Raw genomic sequence first — 19812 nt, 5'->3', positions numbered from 1 at the left:
AGCTCATAAGACAGCAAGGTTTTTCAGTAGATAGGGCACTAGCCCTGGAGTCAAGAAGACTAATCTTCCATGATTCTAAATTAGCCTCAGACATTTATCAGGCCTTGGGCTAATCCCTTAGCCTTGTTTGCCTCAGTTTCTCATCTATAAAATGAGCTGGAGAAGAAAATAGCAAACTATTTCAGTATATATGCTAAGAATATGCCAAATAAATTCACAAAATGTTGTGCATGACAGACACAGAAGCTGTTGAGCTCAGATGAGAAAATGCCTGTAAAGTGTTTACAAACATGAAGTATAAATGCTTCTGACTACTATTTAAAACAGAATTAGTCATATGTAAAAAAAAAAAAAGTTATCACTATACACATATATCATCATCAATATACTTCTATTGGTTTTTGACAACTAAAAAAGCAAATTTCACAGAGGAAAAATGAGTCAATTCAAGGAGTCCTGATTTTTCATGCTAAGTGAGATAAGTCAAGAAAAGGAGCAGGTCAAAATTCACCAGAGAAGAAAAAATCTTTGGGTTATGGCAAATGTCAGAATAATCATCATCAACCTGTTTACAGCATTCATTCATCTTACATAAGCATTGGAAGACGTGGACTCTGGCAGCTCGTAGATAAATTGGGACACTTTAGAAAGTTCACAAAGCATATAAGAGTCAATACAATAACATTCAGGTTAGTGATCATAAAAATGTGATTCATCTTTTTCTCAAAGCAATTGAAAAAAAGTCTGAGAAACAGTATTAGATACATTCATTTTAGTCACCTATTCCCCTCTCAGAATCTATCTTTTAAAGAAACAAAGAGAGACAAAAGTTATTAAATTATGTCTCATATCCCCCTCTTTAGTCTGTAGTGTCAATATACTTGAATTGCTACCTCTTTCCTTTTTTCCTTTTTATAAAAACAAACCACCTAATGAATTCAGAGATTTCTGCTGAATGAACAAAGTATTAGCTTATGGCAGAATTTCATAAAGCTAAAAGTTTTGAATGGGATGCCTTCCCATGAGAAATGAGATAAATTTTGGAGTTCTATAAAAATACAGATATACATTAAGAATTTACAAAAAGTGAAATGGTATTAAGATTAAAAAGACTTAAGATTATTTATATTAGTGTATACAAAAGAAAGACTGCATAAAGAAAGACCAATATCAGGTGTACAATGATGAAAGTTGTCAATTTTTTTAGTTGTAATATTAAGTTCATTGATGAGTAATAAATGAAAAAAAATGAGAAAGCCCATAGGTTCCTTGAGAGATTAAAAGTTATCAATGTAATATCAAGATAAATATCTACAGAATAGTGAGTATAAAACAGTCAAGAGTTATAATCCAACTTTTTGAGCAGTTTAACCATTAATTGAGATTATCATCAGATCAAGGACAAAATTCACATACATACAGTATAAATGCTGACTCCCCATTCACTACTACCAGTCTCTCCTAATTCCCAGGCCCTCAAAGAAATCTCTGGTCACTATCTTTTGCAGTGTTTAAACAAATTTTACCAAGCTTATCTCTGTCTGAGATCTTCAGAGATCTCTGGCCATTATTTCATAGGAACAATAGTTTGGATGCACAAAAGAGTATGAGAGAAGTTGTATACAAACTCTCACATGTCCACATTCTACCTTCTGACCTCCTGTATGCTTTTAGTTTCTACTCCCATCAGAGTTCCTGGTGAAAAAGGCCCAACTTCCTCATCTTCACTGCTTAAATAAGGTCTATGAGGTCACATGCACAGCCAATCAGAGAAGGAGATGCCTCCCATTAAAGATGCAATCTCAAGGTAGCCAGAGTTCCTGCCCAGGAGGCTGTCTCTGTTTACTCACAGAAATCACTTCCAGGGGTTTTAGGCAAAGCCTGTTCACTTCCTATTTGCACTGTATGTGCTGCCTTTTCTTCTGGCCCTTACAATATGGACAAATATATAATTTTTAAATTATTGTTTTTGTCATCTCATATTTCCTTAACCTTTTGCATAATTAACTGAAGCAGGAGAAATTATATTTTACATTTAGCTAGCCATTCTCCCTCATAAACTATCTTTGAAAATACTTCCTTTAAAGATACAAAAAGAGGGGCAGCTAGGTGGTGCAGTGGATAGAGCACCAGCCTTGAATTCAGGAGGATCCAAGTTCAAATCTGGTCTCAGACACTTAACACTTCCTAGCTGTGTGACCCTGGGCAAGTCACTTAACCCCAGCCTCAAAACAAAACAAATAAACAAAAAAAAAAAAAACAAAAAAAAACCAAAAAACCCCCCACAATTCCTTTAAAGATACAAAAAGAAACAAAAGCTATTAGATTGTCTTATGCACCCTCTTTAGTTTGTGGTATTACAATATTTGAATGTTAACAGATTGATACCGCTTTCCTTTTCTCATTTCTTTTAAAGCTAAAGTTATGTTTTTAAAGTTTCCTTACCCTGAGTCATTTTCCTTGTTCTTGTTATCTTCTTCTAGTCATCTAAATAAGATATATCATTTAAAATCATACTATCAAAATAAATATATGGCTCAGAGGTTTTAATCTTGAATAGCTATTCACTGTTCATCAGCTAATAAGAAAATTATATATATATATATATATATACACATATGTGTATGTTTATATATATATATATATGTACATATATATTTGCTCAATGAAACGTTATACTTTAAAAAAAAACCAAAAACAAAAATGTTGTTTACAACAGTAACAGGATCATATGTTCACTGGATAACTGATGTAATCTTTTTGGAATTAAAACAATAGAATTTTCCTCAAGTTATGTGTTATGTTGATTAATACAATGATCTTAGTCCACATGGATACCCTCCTAGTAGTATGCAAGTTTAAATAAAAAGAATGTTTTTTAAAATATATGCATATGTATCTGTATGTATTCATATGTATGCATATGTGTGTGCATAGTTGTTTTATTATTGACAAGATCAAAGCCATGTAATTATGTAAGATTTTTAGCTAATTTTTGTGGTATAAAGTGCCCTTTCTTGTACTTTGTTCTTCAGAAATTTTTTTATGAAGCAATAAAACAAATGAAAAGCTAATTATTTTTCCTCCACAATTCTTAAAATCCACCATTTCCCCCTTTATTTAACTTGATTTTTCCCCCCAACACCAATAAGACCTCATCTTAGATCATTTTAAATAATAAAATGTGAAGATTCTAATTTGGCACCCCTTGGTTCAAGCAAGTTACAAATATAATTTTCTTCTGGGTTGACATATGCAAAATGATGTGGAGTCTACATACATTGAATTCATTAATTTCACCAAAACAGATGCCTGTAACAAACCATGCCAGTTAGCTGCCTTTTCCAGGATCCAAATGAATGCTTCAGTCCCACTGCCAAGTGTGTAACAAGAAGATAAACACCACAATTTCCTATCAATGGCAACTCACTGCAGCAAGAGCAAAAAGAGCAGTTAGTACAATACCTAATGCTGCTCATGCTTCCAGTCTCCGATCCAAGTTTACATCTCTCCAGTTGGCTGGCTACAATCTGGCGTTCAGCCTCCAGTTCTCGAGTCAGTCTTTCAAACTGTAGTTCCTGAAATAAAATGACCAACATTCATTCTATGAGCTATGTGAAGAGGAGAATAGGAACTGTGGAATACATACAAAAGGAAGCAAGTATAAATGAAGAAACAGGATACTTCTTGAGAACAATGTGAAAGGTTTAAAAAATCTCCTAGTAGTTAATAAAACCAATTATTGAATATGTGCCATTAACATATCACTTCAGGACAGGTAATACCATAAAGTACTCTGAAATAATAAGCAACCTAGTCACATACATTTAAACTTGCTTAACACATCTTTACCAATTTGATGCCCCCAAACAAAATAAATTGGTTCATTAGCTCTATTCACTTTATGGATTTGTAGTGCTACAAACAAGTTCAACCTTTCTATATAGGTTAATATTAAATAGGTAATATCTTATATCTTAAAAAAATTAAAAACCTAAACTCTTAAATATCAATTTGCCAATTAAAAAAAAAAAACACTTTCCAACCTCCCTAAGTAAAAAAGATCAGTTGAAAGGATTTATTAAAAATTAACTCATTTTTTTCTTTACTTCATAATGAATAATTAAAACAATATCTTCAAGGTCTCAACTACTTCCAAATATAAAACTAACATACACTATTAGTCAGTGGCTTTATATTTTAATTTACTCCTTGTAGTTGAGATTTTCATATTTAGCTTTGAATTAATAATACCTTTTGTTTGATATTTTTCAGAGCAATAGAGGAACTAATTTTTCCAGAAAAACAAAATAAATGAACAAAAACACTCACAGTGCAATAAAGAGGTAAGCATTTGATATTAAGGTTTTTATAAATAGTGTTCATGAAATGTCTATTTTTTATGTTAGGTATTTCACAAATGAAATAAGAGAGAGAGAGAGAGAGAGAGAGAGAGAGAGAGAGAGAGAGAGAGAGAGAGAGAGAGAGAGAGAGAGAGAGAGAGAGAAGAGAGAGAAAGTATGTCCTTAGACTCTCAGTTTAATCAACTTAACAGAATATACTTTTTCATGGGAAGTGAAATCTACATTGATTCTCCAGGAGTATATCAGGAAAGTATTTCATGATTGTAACAGACTCTTTAAAATGATTCAACATATCCCTAGCTTTGTATTAAATTTCTTAAACTAAATTCAACAAACAGTTATTAAATGAAATTTTTGCTAAGGATTGTGTAGGTGCTAAGGAAAACCCAAAGATGAATTAAACATCATTCCCACCAAAAGCTTGTTATTTTTTAGAATAGATAAGATGTAAAAAATTATAAGATTTTATATATACACATACACACACACAACAATTACAAAAATGGCTTTGCAAAATTGGAGGATAGAAAGATTATTTCTAAGTGATAAAAATAAGAGATTCAATGGAAAAAAGTAGTATTTTAATAGCTTGAAAGATGATTAAGGTTTTAAAAGGTTGAGATGGGAGGAAGAGTATAACAGCAAATTCCAAGGCATTGGGGAAAGCATAAACAAAAACATGAAAGTGAGAAATCAGAGCAAGTATTCAAGAAATAGTGAATTAAAATAAGCACCGTTTTGGGGTAGGATAAAGTACAAGGTGGGAACAAATAGAAAAAAAATGTTTGGTTCAGAAATTAAAATAAAAAAAAAAAACACTATTCAGCTTACTAATTGATTTGATTTATGCTATTTCTCCATAATGCTGAGATGTCTTCAACTAATTAATCCATTTCAGTAAAAAACTACTGATCAATTTGATTAAAAAAAAAAAAGAAATCTATTGGCATCATACAAATAATGCAACCAGTTCTTGTTTAAACTCTTCATTTTGTAAATAAATGTTTTGGTATTACTTTAGTTAAATTACTGGTTCATTTTCTTCAGTGCTGATAACAAACAATCCAGATGAGAAATATTAGTCTTGTAGTCATTAAAAAAATTTTACCCTCCTAATCTACTTTATTCATTTAAATAGCAGGCCCTCCTTTTAACTTTTATGGATAATAACATTTTTACTACTATAGAGAGATAAAGGAATAGATAGAAATTCAGCAAAAGCAAAATTACAAGAATTTTAGTACCATTCTGCTGGTTTGCCTATTGTTCCAGGTCCTATATAAAGTAAAATGAACATGAATTTTGTTTCCTAAGAGCTAACATTTTAATATAGAAAATAATAATGAAAATAATCATTGCAATTATATTAGTAGTAGTAATGCGGATGTCACCAAAAGAATAGTAAAATATAGTCACAGGCATATATATTTTGCAACACAGATAAATTATTTGAAAAAAGTTAGAAATGAGTACATTTGAATTTCAAATATATGTATGTATACACACATAATTATCTACATATGCATATATAAATATACACACAATTTAGAATTGGTCTGGAATAATGAATAGAATTCTATGCTGAGTTAGGAAAATCTGAATTTGAATTGTCCCCAGCACCAACCAGGTGGGTAGTGCTAGGCATTCAGTAAACCATGTTCTTTAAGCAGTTTCCTATGATTTCTTTTCTAAATCAAATTTATTAGTAATCTACTTTGAAGGAAGTAGAGAAACCCACAAAAAGGAATCAGAAACCCATTGCATATTTGACTGAAATATGCTGTTATATTTTCAGTAAAATAATATATTGGGCCTATGTTATTTTACTGATATAGGGAGGGACACATGATGAGAAACTTCATCTACTAATCTGATTTGTAACTGAACAATTTCAATTGCCCTGGGGCAAGTTACTTTAAGTAAGATGGAATTCTCCTATCTATCCATTATGTTGTTTCCTCTCCTTTAAGCAGAATTTAGTAATTATATATATATATATATATATATATATATATATATATGTAGCAAATTTGAGAAATAAAGATGCATCAGAAATGAATATATTTCCCCTTGTTTCAACACAGGCCTTTTTTTTGTCTTTTCTTTTTTTTTTTTTTTTTGCTTATTCCTTAACTTATAACTGTAATCCAGCTCTCACTTACTGCCAGTACTGATGCACCTGCAGATGTAACTTCTGAAATTGAATTCCTTCTTCAAGACCCAGCAGAAATGCCTCCTTGATTTCCTTAGGTGGAAATGATCACTCATTCCTGCAACAGATCTCTTAAATATCTTGATATTTATTCATCAATATATATTTGGATTTATAAATATGTTTTATAAATCTTGGAGAGCAGAAACTGTTTCTTATTTATACTTTAATGATTTATATTTATCCTATAGTAGTTGTTGTAGGTTCTCCATACATGTTTATTGAATTAAATTGAATCATTAAGATTTTTATCCAGCCATACATGAAAATATACCTAATTATCCAGTAGCACACCAAGATAAGTATACATACACACATATAATCACACACATGCTTGTACACACACATGCTTTATCTCAGAAGATAAACTAATACTATTATTGGGTTGAGATAGGATCTAAGATTTCCCATTGCCATAATGACATTCCCAATGAAAAACCTGCATCTGCCAATGGAAATCAGTACTTGTTCTGCAACACAAAGAAATGTCTGGGGCACTGGGACATTAATGTCTTGCCAAATGTCAAAGATAGGTCTTCCTGATTTCAAGGACAGCTTTATATTTTGTACTATTATTCAATCTTTGAAAAAATAAAATTTTGTCCTTTTGCCAGACTGCAAACCTTGCAACACTTTGGTAAAGAAAACTCTTCTGATTTGCTATTTTCATAACCTGTGCTCAATATTTTTAAAGACATATACTTATCAAGACTATATTTTAGATAACAGATAATATTTCTTATCAGATTACAATGTGCACTCTTTAAACCTTGGTAGAATAGCATAAGATTGCAAAAATACAATTGTTCCTCAGTGCTACAAAAGTTATCAGGAGTGAGACTTACGTCTAAGATGATTAAGTGATGGGCCATATAAATATTATTTTTGGAGCATACATAATTACATTATCATTAGAAATTAATTTTTCTGCATCTATAACATTGCTATCTAGAACATGAGAATAAGAAGGTATTAAAATTATATAATTTATCAAATTTTATTAAAGATTGATCTTAAATATTTTTCACTTCTAACAAATTATATGTACAAATCTTAAGTACTCTTGATGAGGTGAAGTCTAGTTTTCGAGGTGTTTGGTTAGGGAACCAAAATATGAGGTGAGTCTAGTTTTTTGGGTTCCTGGTCAGGGAACCAAAAATGTGATGAGGTTTAGGTTTTGGAATTCCCTTTTGTAGGGAATCAATGATAATGTGTAGATTTAGGGAACAAAATAAGATTAGGGTTTCTGGTGGTCAGGGAATTAAATGATATGGTCCAGTGGTAGGTTTGGAGTTCAGAGAACCAAATGGAGAGGTTTTGCTCCCCTACACCCCTTTGGGTTTCAGTGCAAAGGGAAGTTTTGGGGAATCTCCTTCTGGCAGCACAGGGATTCTCTATAAAGGAATTTACAAATCCAAAAACCTAGATTGATAAAAGAGGTTTATTATAGGGATTGGGAAGTAAGGTTAGAAATCCTGACAGAGAGGCATAAAGTCTTGTTAGGGAAATAGGTGAGGATAAAGAGAGGGTAGCACTGGAAAAGAATATTATTCCAGTGGGCAGAGACTTCCTTGACATAGCATGGCATAGCATGGCATGTTTAGAACCTATGCAAAGAGAGGATTTTAGATTGGCTCTTTTATAATAGGAGTTTTGGCTAAATTCATTTTGGACCCCTATTCTATTTTAATCATATAAAAATTCTATATTTAAGATCCTATAGTTGTGAACTGCAGTTCACTTGCTTACCTATAGAAAATTACCTAAAGGTTTCCACCCTTGCTTTTCCTTGCCATGATGACCAAGCCCAAAATCATATGGAAAGCTCTCCAAAATATTTTTGTACCTTCAGACTAATCACTTGTCCAATAGGAGCAGATGCCCATCTTATGACCACGTAGGCCACTGACTGTGATAACTTGTACCATTTGCTCCTGCCCAAATTAAGACGAAGCCTGTCCATTTTATATGGAGATATTTCTTGCTTCACCCAACTTGTGACCCTGCTGACATATTTTAAACTTATGTATCACATGTCAATCAATAGAATTATTCCATATTTGGTATAGCTGTTCCAGAATGACTAGACATCTAGCCCTATAAAACTAGGGCCTCAGAGGGAGATGGCATTTCAGATCATGAGAAAGATATGAGGTCCACTTCATTAGAAAGAATCATGAACCCTTTAATAAAGTGCCATTGACTCAGACCTCTGCCTCAGTCTTATATTGTGAGTGGAATAAAAGTTACCTCAACTATAAAATTGGGAGACAGCAAAAAGGCCTGGAGTAGAATCCCATATTTGACATATATTGACTGTGAAACTCCAGGCAAATTACTTCACTTCTCTCTGTTGTAATCAATGTTCTAAGGAAAAAATTGTAGAAAAGATGCCTTCCTGTTTAGGTAGAAGAAGTTTCCTCCCTATACCAATAAAATCACTAGTACAGTCCTTATTGATACTATTTTCAGAGCACTATATTTTGGAAGCAACTCATTTAATAAAAGCAGGAATTAATTGTCTAAAGGGCATTGGAGATATAAATTACTTTCTCCCCCCCTCATCCAAGACCTCCAGTTATACAAATCCGTTTAGTTAAATCACCATCCTAAAGTGTGAAAAAAGGGCTGTTGATATCTGACTATTTCTCTATCAGTGTGGGATATCACAGTGATTAAATAGGTATTTATCTTTCTTTAAGCACTCAGAACAAGGCAACATTTAATACAATCTAAGATTATAGAAATGAAAGAATCCGCACACATTTTGTAGTTCATTCATCATTTTATAGATGAGGACACTGTTACCCTGAGAAGTAGTTCCAAAGTCACATGGTAGAATTCAGGAATCCTAAAAGCTTCTCCAGCAATCTTTACATTATACAGGATATCCCAAAAATCATAGTGGATCTTTAATACTTATTTATAAGTTTTTAATTAAAATAATGTACCATAATATAATATAACAACAATATAACATAATACCATAATTATATTTACTTATATAATAAACCTATTTAATCTATTAAGTCTTAAAAGTGAATTAAATTTTTTGGGACAGTGTATAAAGCTGCAATTTTAAAAGCAACAGCAAATTTTAAATGATTCTGTAATAAAGACTTTGGACTTCAGTAGCTATCAACCTTTAGGTAAGTAACAATAACAACAATAATAGTAATTATTATCACTGAGAATTCCCTACACCAATGGATAAATAAGACTCCTAAATAATAATAAAAAACTATACGAACATTTTATAAGTCAATTTAGTTTTTGCAAACATGTTACAAATATCTTATTTGATGCAAACATTCTGCGAGGTAAGCATTTTTAAAGCTAAGACTATCCCAGTTTCTTGAACGAGAAAGCTAAGACTGAGAAGTATACCTAGGTTATACAGAGAAAAAAAAAGGTCTGAGAAATTATTTGATTCCAGTTCTTCTTAAATTGAAATGTGACACTCTAGCTACTATAAATGTTATATCTCATCACTCAGACTCAGATTCTCCCTCTGTAAAATATGATGGTTTGGTTAATCATCAACATATTCAGGTAGCTTCTGTCTCTAAATGCTGTGATTCAAAGTACCTCCCCCTTACCTATCCCATCACTGGAAGATCACTTTTCCCAGAAAATAACAGAAAACTTGTATGGCAAGGTGAGCAAATATCCTTATTAGACCATATAGTTCTGTTTTTCTACAAAATATGTCCATTTATTCAAAGGAATTCATGAAGAAGCAGTATACAAATTATTTTGTGAATCAGTGCATCTAAAAAAAACTAGTAGTTCTTTCAACTTCATTTATTATTCACTCTGAAGGGCAAAGAAATATTTTATTTTAGAATGAACCCTGTTCTGGGTATTCTAGTGCCACTCTCATAAGAGACAGTTCTTGCCATTTTTTTTTCCTTTTAATATTCCCCCCCACCCCAATTTATTCCCTTCTCATTCAACCCTTTGCCTCACACATCACAAGATCTCCAGTAACTAGTCCAAATTCTAGTCACTTGAATGTTGTGGAAAATTTTGATTAACACAGGAGACAACACAAAATGACATGGTTTTGGTCATTTAGGACCCTGTAAACAGATAGCCTTTATTTGAGTTGTATGGGACACCCATTTCTGCCCAGAATCTCTTTTAGCTATCCTGTATAATATACAGCATCTTTCATTTCTCTTCTATATCTACGACATATATTATCTCATGACAATATTAATTTTGTCCTATTGAGGGACACCATGTTGTCAAATGTGAAGGAAAAGAGGAAGAGACTATGCAATGACACTGAAAGGTTATGCAAATAACAGCAGATCAGGAAGGCAAATGCAAAATGTCAATACAAATCTATGAAAACCAAGTTACGATGTCAAGATGAGGCTGAACAAGACATCATCAGGTATAAATCTATAGAGACCCCACCAATGAGTCAAAATTTTGACAAATTGATGTCCCTGAAAGTTTATAAAATTGACATTATGATGTTTAAGCTACCATTGGGACAGCCTGGAGCACATAGCCAGACATCTGATGACAGGCACACAACACATTGATGCTGAGTCACAGGCACCTTTTCTAAATTTCTTTTTAAAAACATTAAAAGATGAAATAAGATCTCCTTTCCCCAGCTTGTTCCTTGAATTGCCACAGAGCTACAAATGTTTAGTTGGCATCAGCTTGCACAGTTTTTGTACTGTCATTTCTCAGCCTAATATTTAGCTCTCTTTCCCCAGAAGCAAGATACCACATTTGTTTACCCAAATACATATTGTTTACCCAGATTATCCTGATTCATCAGTGATAAGACTTGCATGCAATCAGAAAAATTTCAGAGTTCAAATTCAAATTGTCCGATAATTATTGATGATGCAAAAATCAATCATATTTGATAAATATTGCTGGTATTATTAGTGATATTTCTGAATTTTTGTAAAACTGAGTCCTTATATAGCATATCTCATTATTGTTAGATGCCATGAAATTAAGTTATAGAATGATAAAGATTTTAAAGCAATTAAGAGAACTAAGAAAATTAATTACAGTATTTTGCATAGAATCATAATATTATACCTGCCCGTGTCTTTTTTTAATTAGCCTTGATTGCCAACATAGTGAATGACTGAACCATAATATTAAGACTAAGGAAAGATAAAGCCCTATGATTGCTCTTAACTAGTTAGCTCCAATCTTGAATCCTATGTCCAATTTTGAGTAGTATATAAAACAGGGACAAGACAAAAAAGAAAATAAAGAGATGAACAGCAAGTTTGATAGAGTTTTTGGCAATGAAGTTTTATTAAATACAACTGGAAGCAATAGGGTGGTTTACCATGGAGATTAAATAACTAAGGGGAAAAGTTACATGTATCTTCAGATATTTTGTGAACTACGCACACACACATACATACACACACATAAGAAGTAATAATATAGTTTAATATATACAATACTTTGAGGTTGGCACAGTGCTCTATGTACATTATTTCACTGTACCTTTACAATAATTCTTTGATGTAAATATTATGATCCTATTTTCCAGCTGAAGATACTAAAGGTTAGAGAGCTTATAACATGCCCAGTTGAATAGTTAATAACTGTTTGAGGTAGGATTCAAACTGAAGCTTTTCTTTCTGCACATACAGCACTTTACTATAATGGTTTACTGTGTTTAATCATTCTGCATTGTACTTGAAGGTAAAAAGTTCAGGAATGAAGATTTGTGGGAGTGTTTCATATATGTTTGCGTATATGTATATATGTGTTTATGTGTATACATATATGTATACATACATTTATGAACGTTCTCCTACATGGAGCATTATAATGCATCCATATGATGAAAGTCATATCATTCATGTGACAGCCATTTCCTGTCACATGAGCTACTCATGCTGAATGTGGATTTTGTTTTTTAGACTGGTATCGAAAAATACATGGATCAAATGATGTTTATTATGGTCGCTTCTGAATATGACTTTTTGCTTGAAATAATCAATATTTTGATCTTCCTTTTTCTTTCCAGTTTCCTAATCTCCTTTGACTTTATCATTTTCTTTCTCCATAAATGTTATAGTTTACACATTTTTTAATAAGTTGCTATATTATCTTTGACCAAAAAAAAATCAATCTATGATTTTACTATATTTACCAAATGTATTTACATTTTTACCAGTTTTCCATGTTGAACATGAATGAGATAATGGGGAATGAGAATGACAACCAGTGCTCTGTCAAGGAAAAAAATCACAAGAAATGAATAGATATGAAGCATAGTTTTGACTCCACTAGTATATTGTTATATAATTTTGAGCAAGGTACTTCACCTCTTTAAGTCTCAGGGTTTTTTGTTTTTTCATTTGTAAAATGAGGAATTGAGTTAAATGAATCACCAGGTCCCTCCCATTTACAAATCCTGAGCATTTATTCTTTAGCAAACACAGTATCATAATGTTACCAAGTATTCAGATTGAATACTAGAGGATGTGAGCAATTAGGACAGTAAATTATTAGATGGGAGAAATAAATTTGATGAAATGCCTGGCTTTTCCCAAATGCCTTTTACTTTAATGTATCTACTTCACCTATAATCAGTTATTGATTATGTCATTTGCACTCCAATCAAAATATATGAATCATTATGACCCCAGGGAACTAAAATTCCCCAAATAATTAAAATCACACATAAGGAAGAATCAATGGACTCTTTTACTGTGTGTGGCACCTTTTAGGTAATTTATGTATAACTATGAATATCTTTGTTTAAAAACAATCCCTCATCTTAGCTCTATTTGCCAGCCTCACTTAAGAAATAATTATACCTCGAGGCAGCTAAGTGGTGCCTAAGATAGGGTACCAGCCCTGAAGTTAGGAAGATCTGAAATCAAAACTAGTCTCAGATATTTAAGACTTCCTAGCTATATGACCCCAGGCAAGTCACCTAACCCCAATTGCCTCAGAAAAAAAAAAAAAAAAGAAAGAATTATACCTGGAATCTTATGTGTCCTTTGTAGTGTTTTTTTTTTTTTTAACCCACCACACCCACTACATTATCCTCAATCAGGCCTCTCAGTCTCTTAACAATATTTTGGTTTTTTAACCCATCCCACCCAATACCTTGTCTCTTATCACCCTTCTCTTAGTAGTGTTTTTTTTTTTTTTTTTTTAATCCATTCCACTCACTACCTTATCTTCTATAACCTCTTCTCCTCTTCTCTTAGGTAGGTTTTCCCCTAGAGTTTCTGCCCTCCCTTCTATCCTATCTCTCCTTCTTCTTTCCTTTTTTTTTTTCTCCTACTTTATAAGGTTAGATAAATTTCTTTTTCTTTTCTGAGGCAGTTGGAGTTAAATGACTTGTCCAAGGTCACACAGCTAGGAAGTATTCCATGTCTGAGGCCAGATTTGAACTCAGTACTCCTGACTTCAAGACTGGTGCTCTACCCATGGTGCCACTTACCTGCCCTGGTTAAAAAATTTCTACTAAGTGAATGAATAAATGAATAAGTCATTCCCTTTTGGAAACAAAAACTGATGAGATCCAGGTGAAGGTCAGTATGGAGATAATTCAGAACAGATTAACCCCACAACAGCTTATGAGCAGATTGCAACTGCTGCAACAAAAGCTTGGGGTTCCCTCCCCAGACAAAAAGATCAAGGGGAAGCCTTCACAAAAATAGAGCAAAGTCCCAACGAATCCTTTGTGGATTTTGTGGGACATTTGCAAACACTTGTCATAAGAACCATTGGAGAAAATGCAGCTATAGAAATAATAACCAGACATCTGGTTAAGGAAAATACCAATGAGGTTTGCAGAAGAATTATATGGGGACTACACAAAGATGTTCCTTCAGAGGAGATCATACTATGCTGTGCTACAGTGGGCACAAATGCTTCTTATACCCAGACCATGCTGAATACGGGAAGACGGGGTCCCTCTTTGCAAGGGACTTCTAGAGAAAATTGTAGATGTTTTCAGTGTGGAAAAATAGGACATCTTAGAGCTCAGTGTAGATATAGGGATAAGAGTGAGAAGACAGGCTGAAAGAAGACCTAAAACCCTATGTCCAAAATGCCACAAGGGCTTCCACTAGGCCTCAGAATGTAGATTGGCCCAGAGAAATGAGAGGCAGGGCCCAGCTCTAAGATATCATATAAAGATAGGTGGGGCATGATGGCAGCTGAGTTTACACCTAGAGAATCTTTAGAAGGTCAGGACTCTGATGTGATCTATCAGCCAAAAAGTAATCACATGGCATAAAGGGATTACATGATCAACCAATAGAAAAGCAATCAAATAGCAGAAAGGGATTACACTTAGGGGGAATACAGGCCCTTTAAACCAACCGGGCAGTGTCCAATGCAAACAGCTCCAATGTAATTGCCAGATGATGAGGAGAGATTTAGACAGTGGTAAATGGGGTCACAAAAAGTGAGACACAATTTAAACAACTGAACTGAAACTGAGACAGAGCTGATTCCAGCACACTGCTACCTGTAGGACTTGCATAAACCAAGTAAACTGATTTGGAATCAGAAATTCAAGGATCTGTTAGTTTAATAATAGAAGCTGCCATCTAAATATCTTTATAGAAGATGAAACTGAGGCAGTCAGGATTAAGTGATTTACGGGATTTGAGATTAGATTTGAATTCAGATCTTCCTGACTTTAGGTTCTGAGCCACCCAGCAGCAACTCTTTCTAGAGTTCATCATTAAATTTCAATGTAAGCATTTCATCACAGATATCAGCAGCAAATGATAGGCTAAGTGTTTGGCAATCTGGATCTAGAAGGTAGAGTGATATACTTTTATATTTCATCTTCTTTATTAATAATTTCTTAAATATACATGGCCAACAAAACAATAAATTAAGCCCTGATTTCTAGTCATTTGCTGATATCTGATTGCCTCAGTTTCATCTTCTATAAAAATGATCTAGAGAAGGAACTGGCAAACTAATGCAGTATCTTTGCCAGGAAAATGCCAAATGAGGTCACAAAAAATCAAACACAATTTAAACAACTGAACTGAAACTGAGACAGAGCTGATTTCAGCATACTGCTACCTACAGGACTTGCATAAACCAAGTAAACTGATTTGGAATCAGAAATTCAAGGATCTGTAAATTTAATAGTAGAAGTCACCATCTAAATTTCTCAGAATGAATTGCCTTGGACAAGAGCTTCAGCCTTGGTCTCTGTGTTTTTCCCTTTCTTCTTTTCTGAAGGAGTATGTCATGTGTTTCAATGGATGTGAATGGGTTTTAGAATCTCCATAAACATCTTAGACCTCGAAACAAGCTTACAAGAGCTAACTAAGCAACTGCCTTCAAAACAGAGGGAAAGCTACAGGTACTGAAAGGGAATACTACAAGGAATATAACCAAAAAAAAGCTATGCATGCCTAAAAGGGAACTTTATTGTAAGTGTCCAACAAGTGGGAGAAAATGACTTTTTGCAAGCAAAACCTTTGAGTTTTATCACACATATTCTCTATGTTTGAGCCCATTCTCCCCTGGATTATATGTGTACTGATAGGAGAATGTGCCATAGATTAGAGTGGGGAGTATTCTGCACCAACTATTCTTCTAATATCACCTTAGTACATATTCTATTTTAAAAGCTACTATGGTCTACCTGATTAATTGATGACAACTGACAATCTGGAAGAAAAACACTCTTGTGAGATACTATTATTAGAATTCTACTATGAACCCCCTCAGAGCTTCACCTTAGAGCACTGAAACATGATTTACTTGCAAGTCATATTCCATAGACTTAGTCTGACAGTGTGGAGGATGGAAGGTAGATTGTCAGGGAGAGTAGCTTCAAAACATGTACTATACACATATATGTGTAAATATGCATACATGCATAATATATATATATATATATGTGTATATATATATATATAAAACAACAAATATGCTCATATATCTGCAAATTATATATGCTCATATAAGAAAACTTATTTTTACAGAGCACTTTGCTCATAGCAAACTTAAACTTAAAAATGTAAATGAGTTGTTATTTCTATTTTATAGATGAAGAAACTTCAGCCCAGAAATTTAAGTGATTTGCCCAGGATTAAACAGCCAGAATCTGTATCTATATCTATATATCAGAGTTACAGTGAGAAAAATAATTTATTAACCTCAAAGTACTATAATTGAGTCATTATAGTTAAGGTAACCTACATCAACCTATTTCAAAGGATATCCATAGTTATTATTTCATTATATCTTCCTACAAGTCTTATTATGTAGGTAAAGCAAATATTGATTTTCCTATTTTAGAAATGAAATCCAGGAAAGGTAAATTACTTTCACTGGTTGCTTGCTTAAGATGAGAATTTTTACTAGAATGTATGCCTTTCACCTTCTGGCTAGTGGTTGATTCCTCTATGTCACACAACCTTACTATATTTTATCTTATGCATATATAGAGTATGCGAAAAGGTTTAGTGTAGTTTTAAGTTATTAGATATTAAAACTGTATAAGTTTTTCAATTTTAAATGACATTAAAATTGAATTGACATAGTAATATATTTTACTTTTGAAAATATCTCTCTTAGATACCAAACTTCTTAATTATATATAGCATTAAATTTAGGAATATTTTACTTAAATGTTATTTCTCCTATCATGAACTAAGGAACAAATTTTAAAAAGCATTCTTATTTAATGCATTTTTATGAACTTCTATGTTGCAGCATGACCCACACCTAATTTATAAAAGACTGCATTTAAATCTGCAAGCTGTGAGGTTTTTTTGTTTGTTCGTCCTTTAAGTTCCTGTGGTGGCAATGAAAGGAGTACAGTGTAATGTGGGAGAAAGGGTAAGGAATAATTCATCCATATTTGCATACCAACAAACAAGCCTTTGTAGGATTGTAGGATAGTATTCACCAGAGCAGAGATAGTTTATACATGTCTAGGCAGAATGAACTGTGCCTAATAAACTACTCCCATAATCATTATCCTTCTAAATTTATCTAATATGTATGAGTGAATGTCTTTCTAGTTGTATAAACCAGATTCCTAGTTTCATTATTGATCAAAGAAAATAGAGAGCCATATGCTCACTGTATACCAAAATTTGGTACACTATAGTCTTGTTAAAATATCTCAATTAAATGAAACCAAGTTGAAAAACCAAAGGTTCCTAACTAATTGTAAAGGATGATAAAGATTACATGAACTAACTGGACAAGCATAAAGTACATCAGGTACAGATGCCCCAGAAAATTAACATTCCATAACTGCTTAGTCATAATGAGACTGCAAGATACTCAGGTAAAGTGAATCCAAGTACGTGCTTTTCTGTTCACCAATAACGTTAACATCTGTCTGTGCTTCTCCAATATTTTGTTAATGCTTTTTGGGGATGGCCAAATTATCTTTGTATCCCCTGAAAGCATGTACTATAATTTCTAGGAATTGCTGTTACACCTGGTAAAGGGGGCATAACTGATCAGCACAGACTCCCAGGCAGCTAGACTGGGTCCGGAAGCTGCTCATGAATCCAGCAGATGTTTCTACATTTTAGGCCAATGCTTTTTTCAAACCATTTCCCTTTTCCATTCAAGTGGGAAAAACAATAGCTAGTCATGGCTTAAATAGTAGACAAGAAGAGCCCATCTAACAAGTACTCAAGAACTTGAAATGCAGTCCCCAAGAACCAAATGACTGAAATACTAGTCTACTGAAAAAAAACAGCATGGGGGACATGTGTGTATGGAAGAGGACACAGATGTTCTCACTCACTGGTTTGTAGGAAACAATGAAGCAAGAGCTTTATTCTAACCAAGGGAGATCTCTTACTCCTCCAATTATGTAGCACTGCCTGTTAGTTGCATGCCCAGTTCATTAATCTTCTCTTTTTCTATTTTATTCCTGTAGCTATTTAGAGAAAAAAAAATTCCCATAAAAACTGCTTTGGTTGTATTCCATAGGTTTTGATATGTTGTCTCATTATTGTCATTTTCTTGGATGAAATTACAGATTGTTTCTGTGATTTGCTTTTTGACCTACTCATTATTTAGAATTAGATTACTTAATTTCCAGTTGGTTTTTAGTCTATCTTTTTCTGGAGGGTGTGAATATAATTTTTATTGCATCAAAATGAAGCATTTTTTATTTCTGCCTTTGATTGTCTGCCTTTTATTTCTGCCTCACTTTGATTGTGAGGTTTTTATGCACTAATATTTGTAGGTGTCATGTATTGCTGAGAAAAAGGTGTATTTCTTTCTGTCACTTTTCAATTTTCTTCAAAGGTGTATCATATCAAGATTTTTGGGGATTTTATTAACCTCCCTATTTTCTTTCTTGCTTATTTTATAGTTTAATTTGTCTTATTCTGTGAGGGGAAGGTTGAGGTCTCCCACTAAAATAATTTTACTGTCTATTTCTTACTGCAACTGGCTTAATATTTTCTCTATGAATTCGAATGCTATATTACAGTACCCTTTATCAAGCTATACCTTCCTTCTTTATCTCTTTTAATTAGATCTGTTTTACTTTTGCTTTATCTGAGATTATAATGGCTACTCTGTAAGGGGCTGAAACTCTTGAGTCAATGCACTGAGGTCAGACAATTGAGCACTTGAGGCTAATTACAATACTCTATAAGAATATGATTGAAAAATGGCCCTTCCCATTATCCTATGATGTCCCATTATTTGGTATATACAAAGAATTGTGGGAGGGATTAGGAGGTACAGTGAGACTAGCCAGACTGACTCTGGGAGAGATACAAGGAGGTGAGGTCGCAGAGATCGTACACATCCATTCTCTTTGCTTCTACCGCTAAAGACCAAGAATAAAGACTTTTGCTTATCCTGACTCTGGCTGATTCTAAGATATCCAGCATGCTAACTGGATTGCCACACTACTGCTTTCTTTTCTTTCAACTGAAACATAATAAATTCTGCTGCAGCCTTTTACCTTTATTCTGTATGCATCTTTCTGTGTCATATGTGTTTCTTGTAAACAGCATATTGTAGGATTCTGTTTTTTTATTCTACTCTGCTATTCACTTTTGCTTTATGGGAGAGTTCATCCCATTCATATTCACAGTTATGATTACCAACTCTATTTCCCTCCATCCTATTTTCTCCCCTATTTATACTTTTGTTCTTTATCTCTACCCTGTCCTTCTTTAGTAGTATGTTTTCTTAACCCTGTTCCACCCACTACCTGCTCTATCTTCTAATCCCCCTTCTCTTACCCCTTTCTCC

The 19812-nt window shown here is 33.2% G+C and overlaps 1 protein-coding gene across 1 annotated transcript in view; it reads right to left on the bottom strand.

The window, feature by feature from the left end:
* The window catches only part of CTNND2 (catenin delta 2), a 1154077-nt gene that overhangs the window by 688613 nt on the left and 445652 nt on the right, over window positions 1-19812 (bottom strand). Inside the window, 1 exon segment of the mRNA XM_074279123.1 lies at window positions 3466-3578. Within this exon segment, the coding sequence (XP_074135224.1) occupies window positions 3466-3578 (113 nt within the window).

Source organism: Sminthopsis crassicaudata, chromosome 1 (assembly GCF_048593235.1).
Source record: "Sminthopsis crassicaudata isolate SCR6 chromosome 1, ASM4859323v1, whole genome shotgun sequence".
NCBI classification, from domain to species: domain Eukaryota; kingdom Metazoa; phylum Chordata; class Mammalia; order Dasyuromorphia; family Dasyuridae; genus Sminthopsis; species Sminthopsis crassicaudata.
This window is presented reverse-complemented; position numbering and strand designations above follow the sequence as displayed.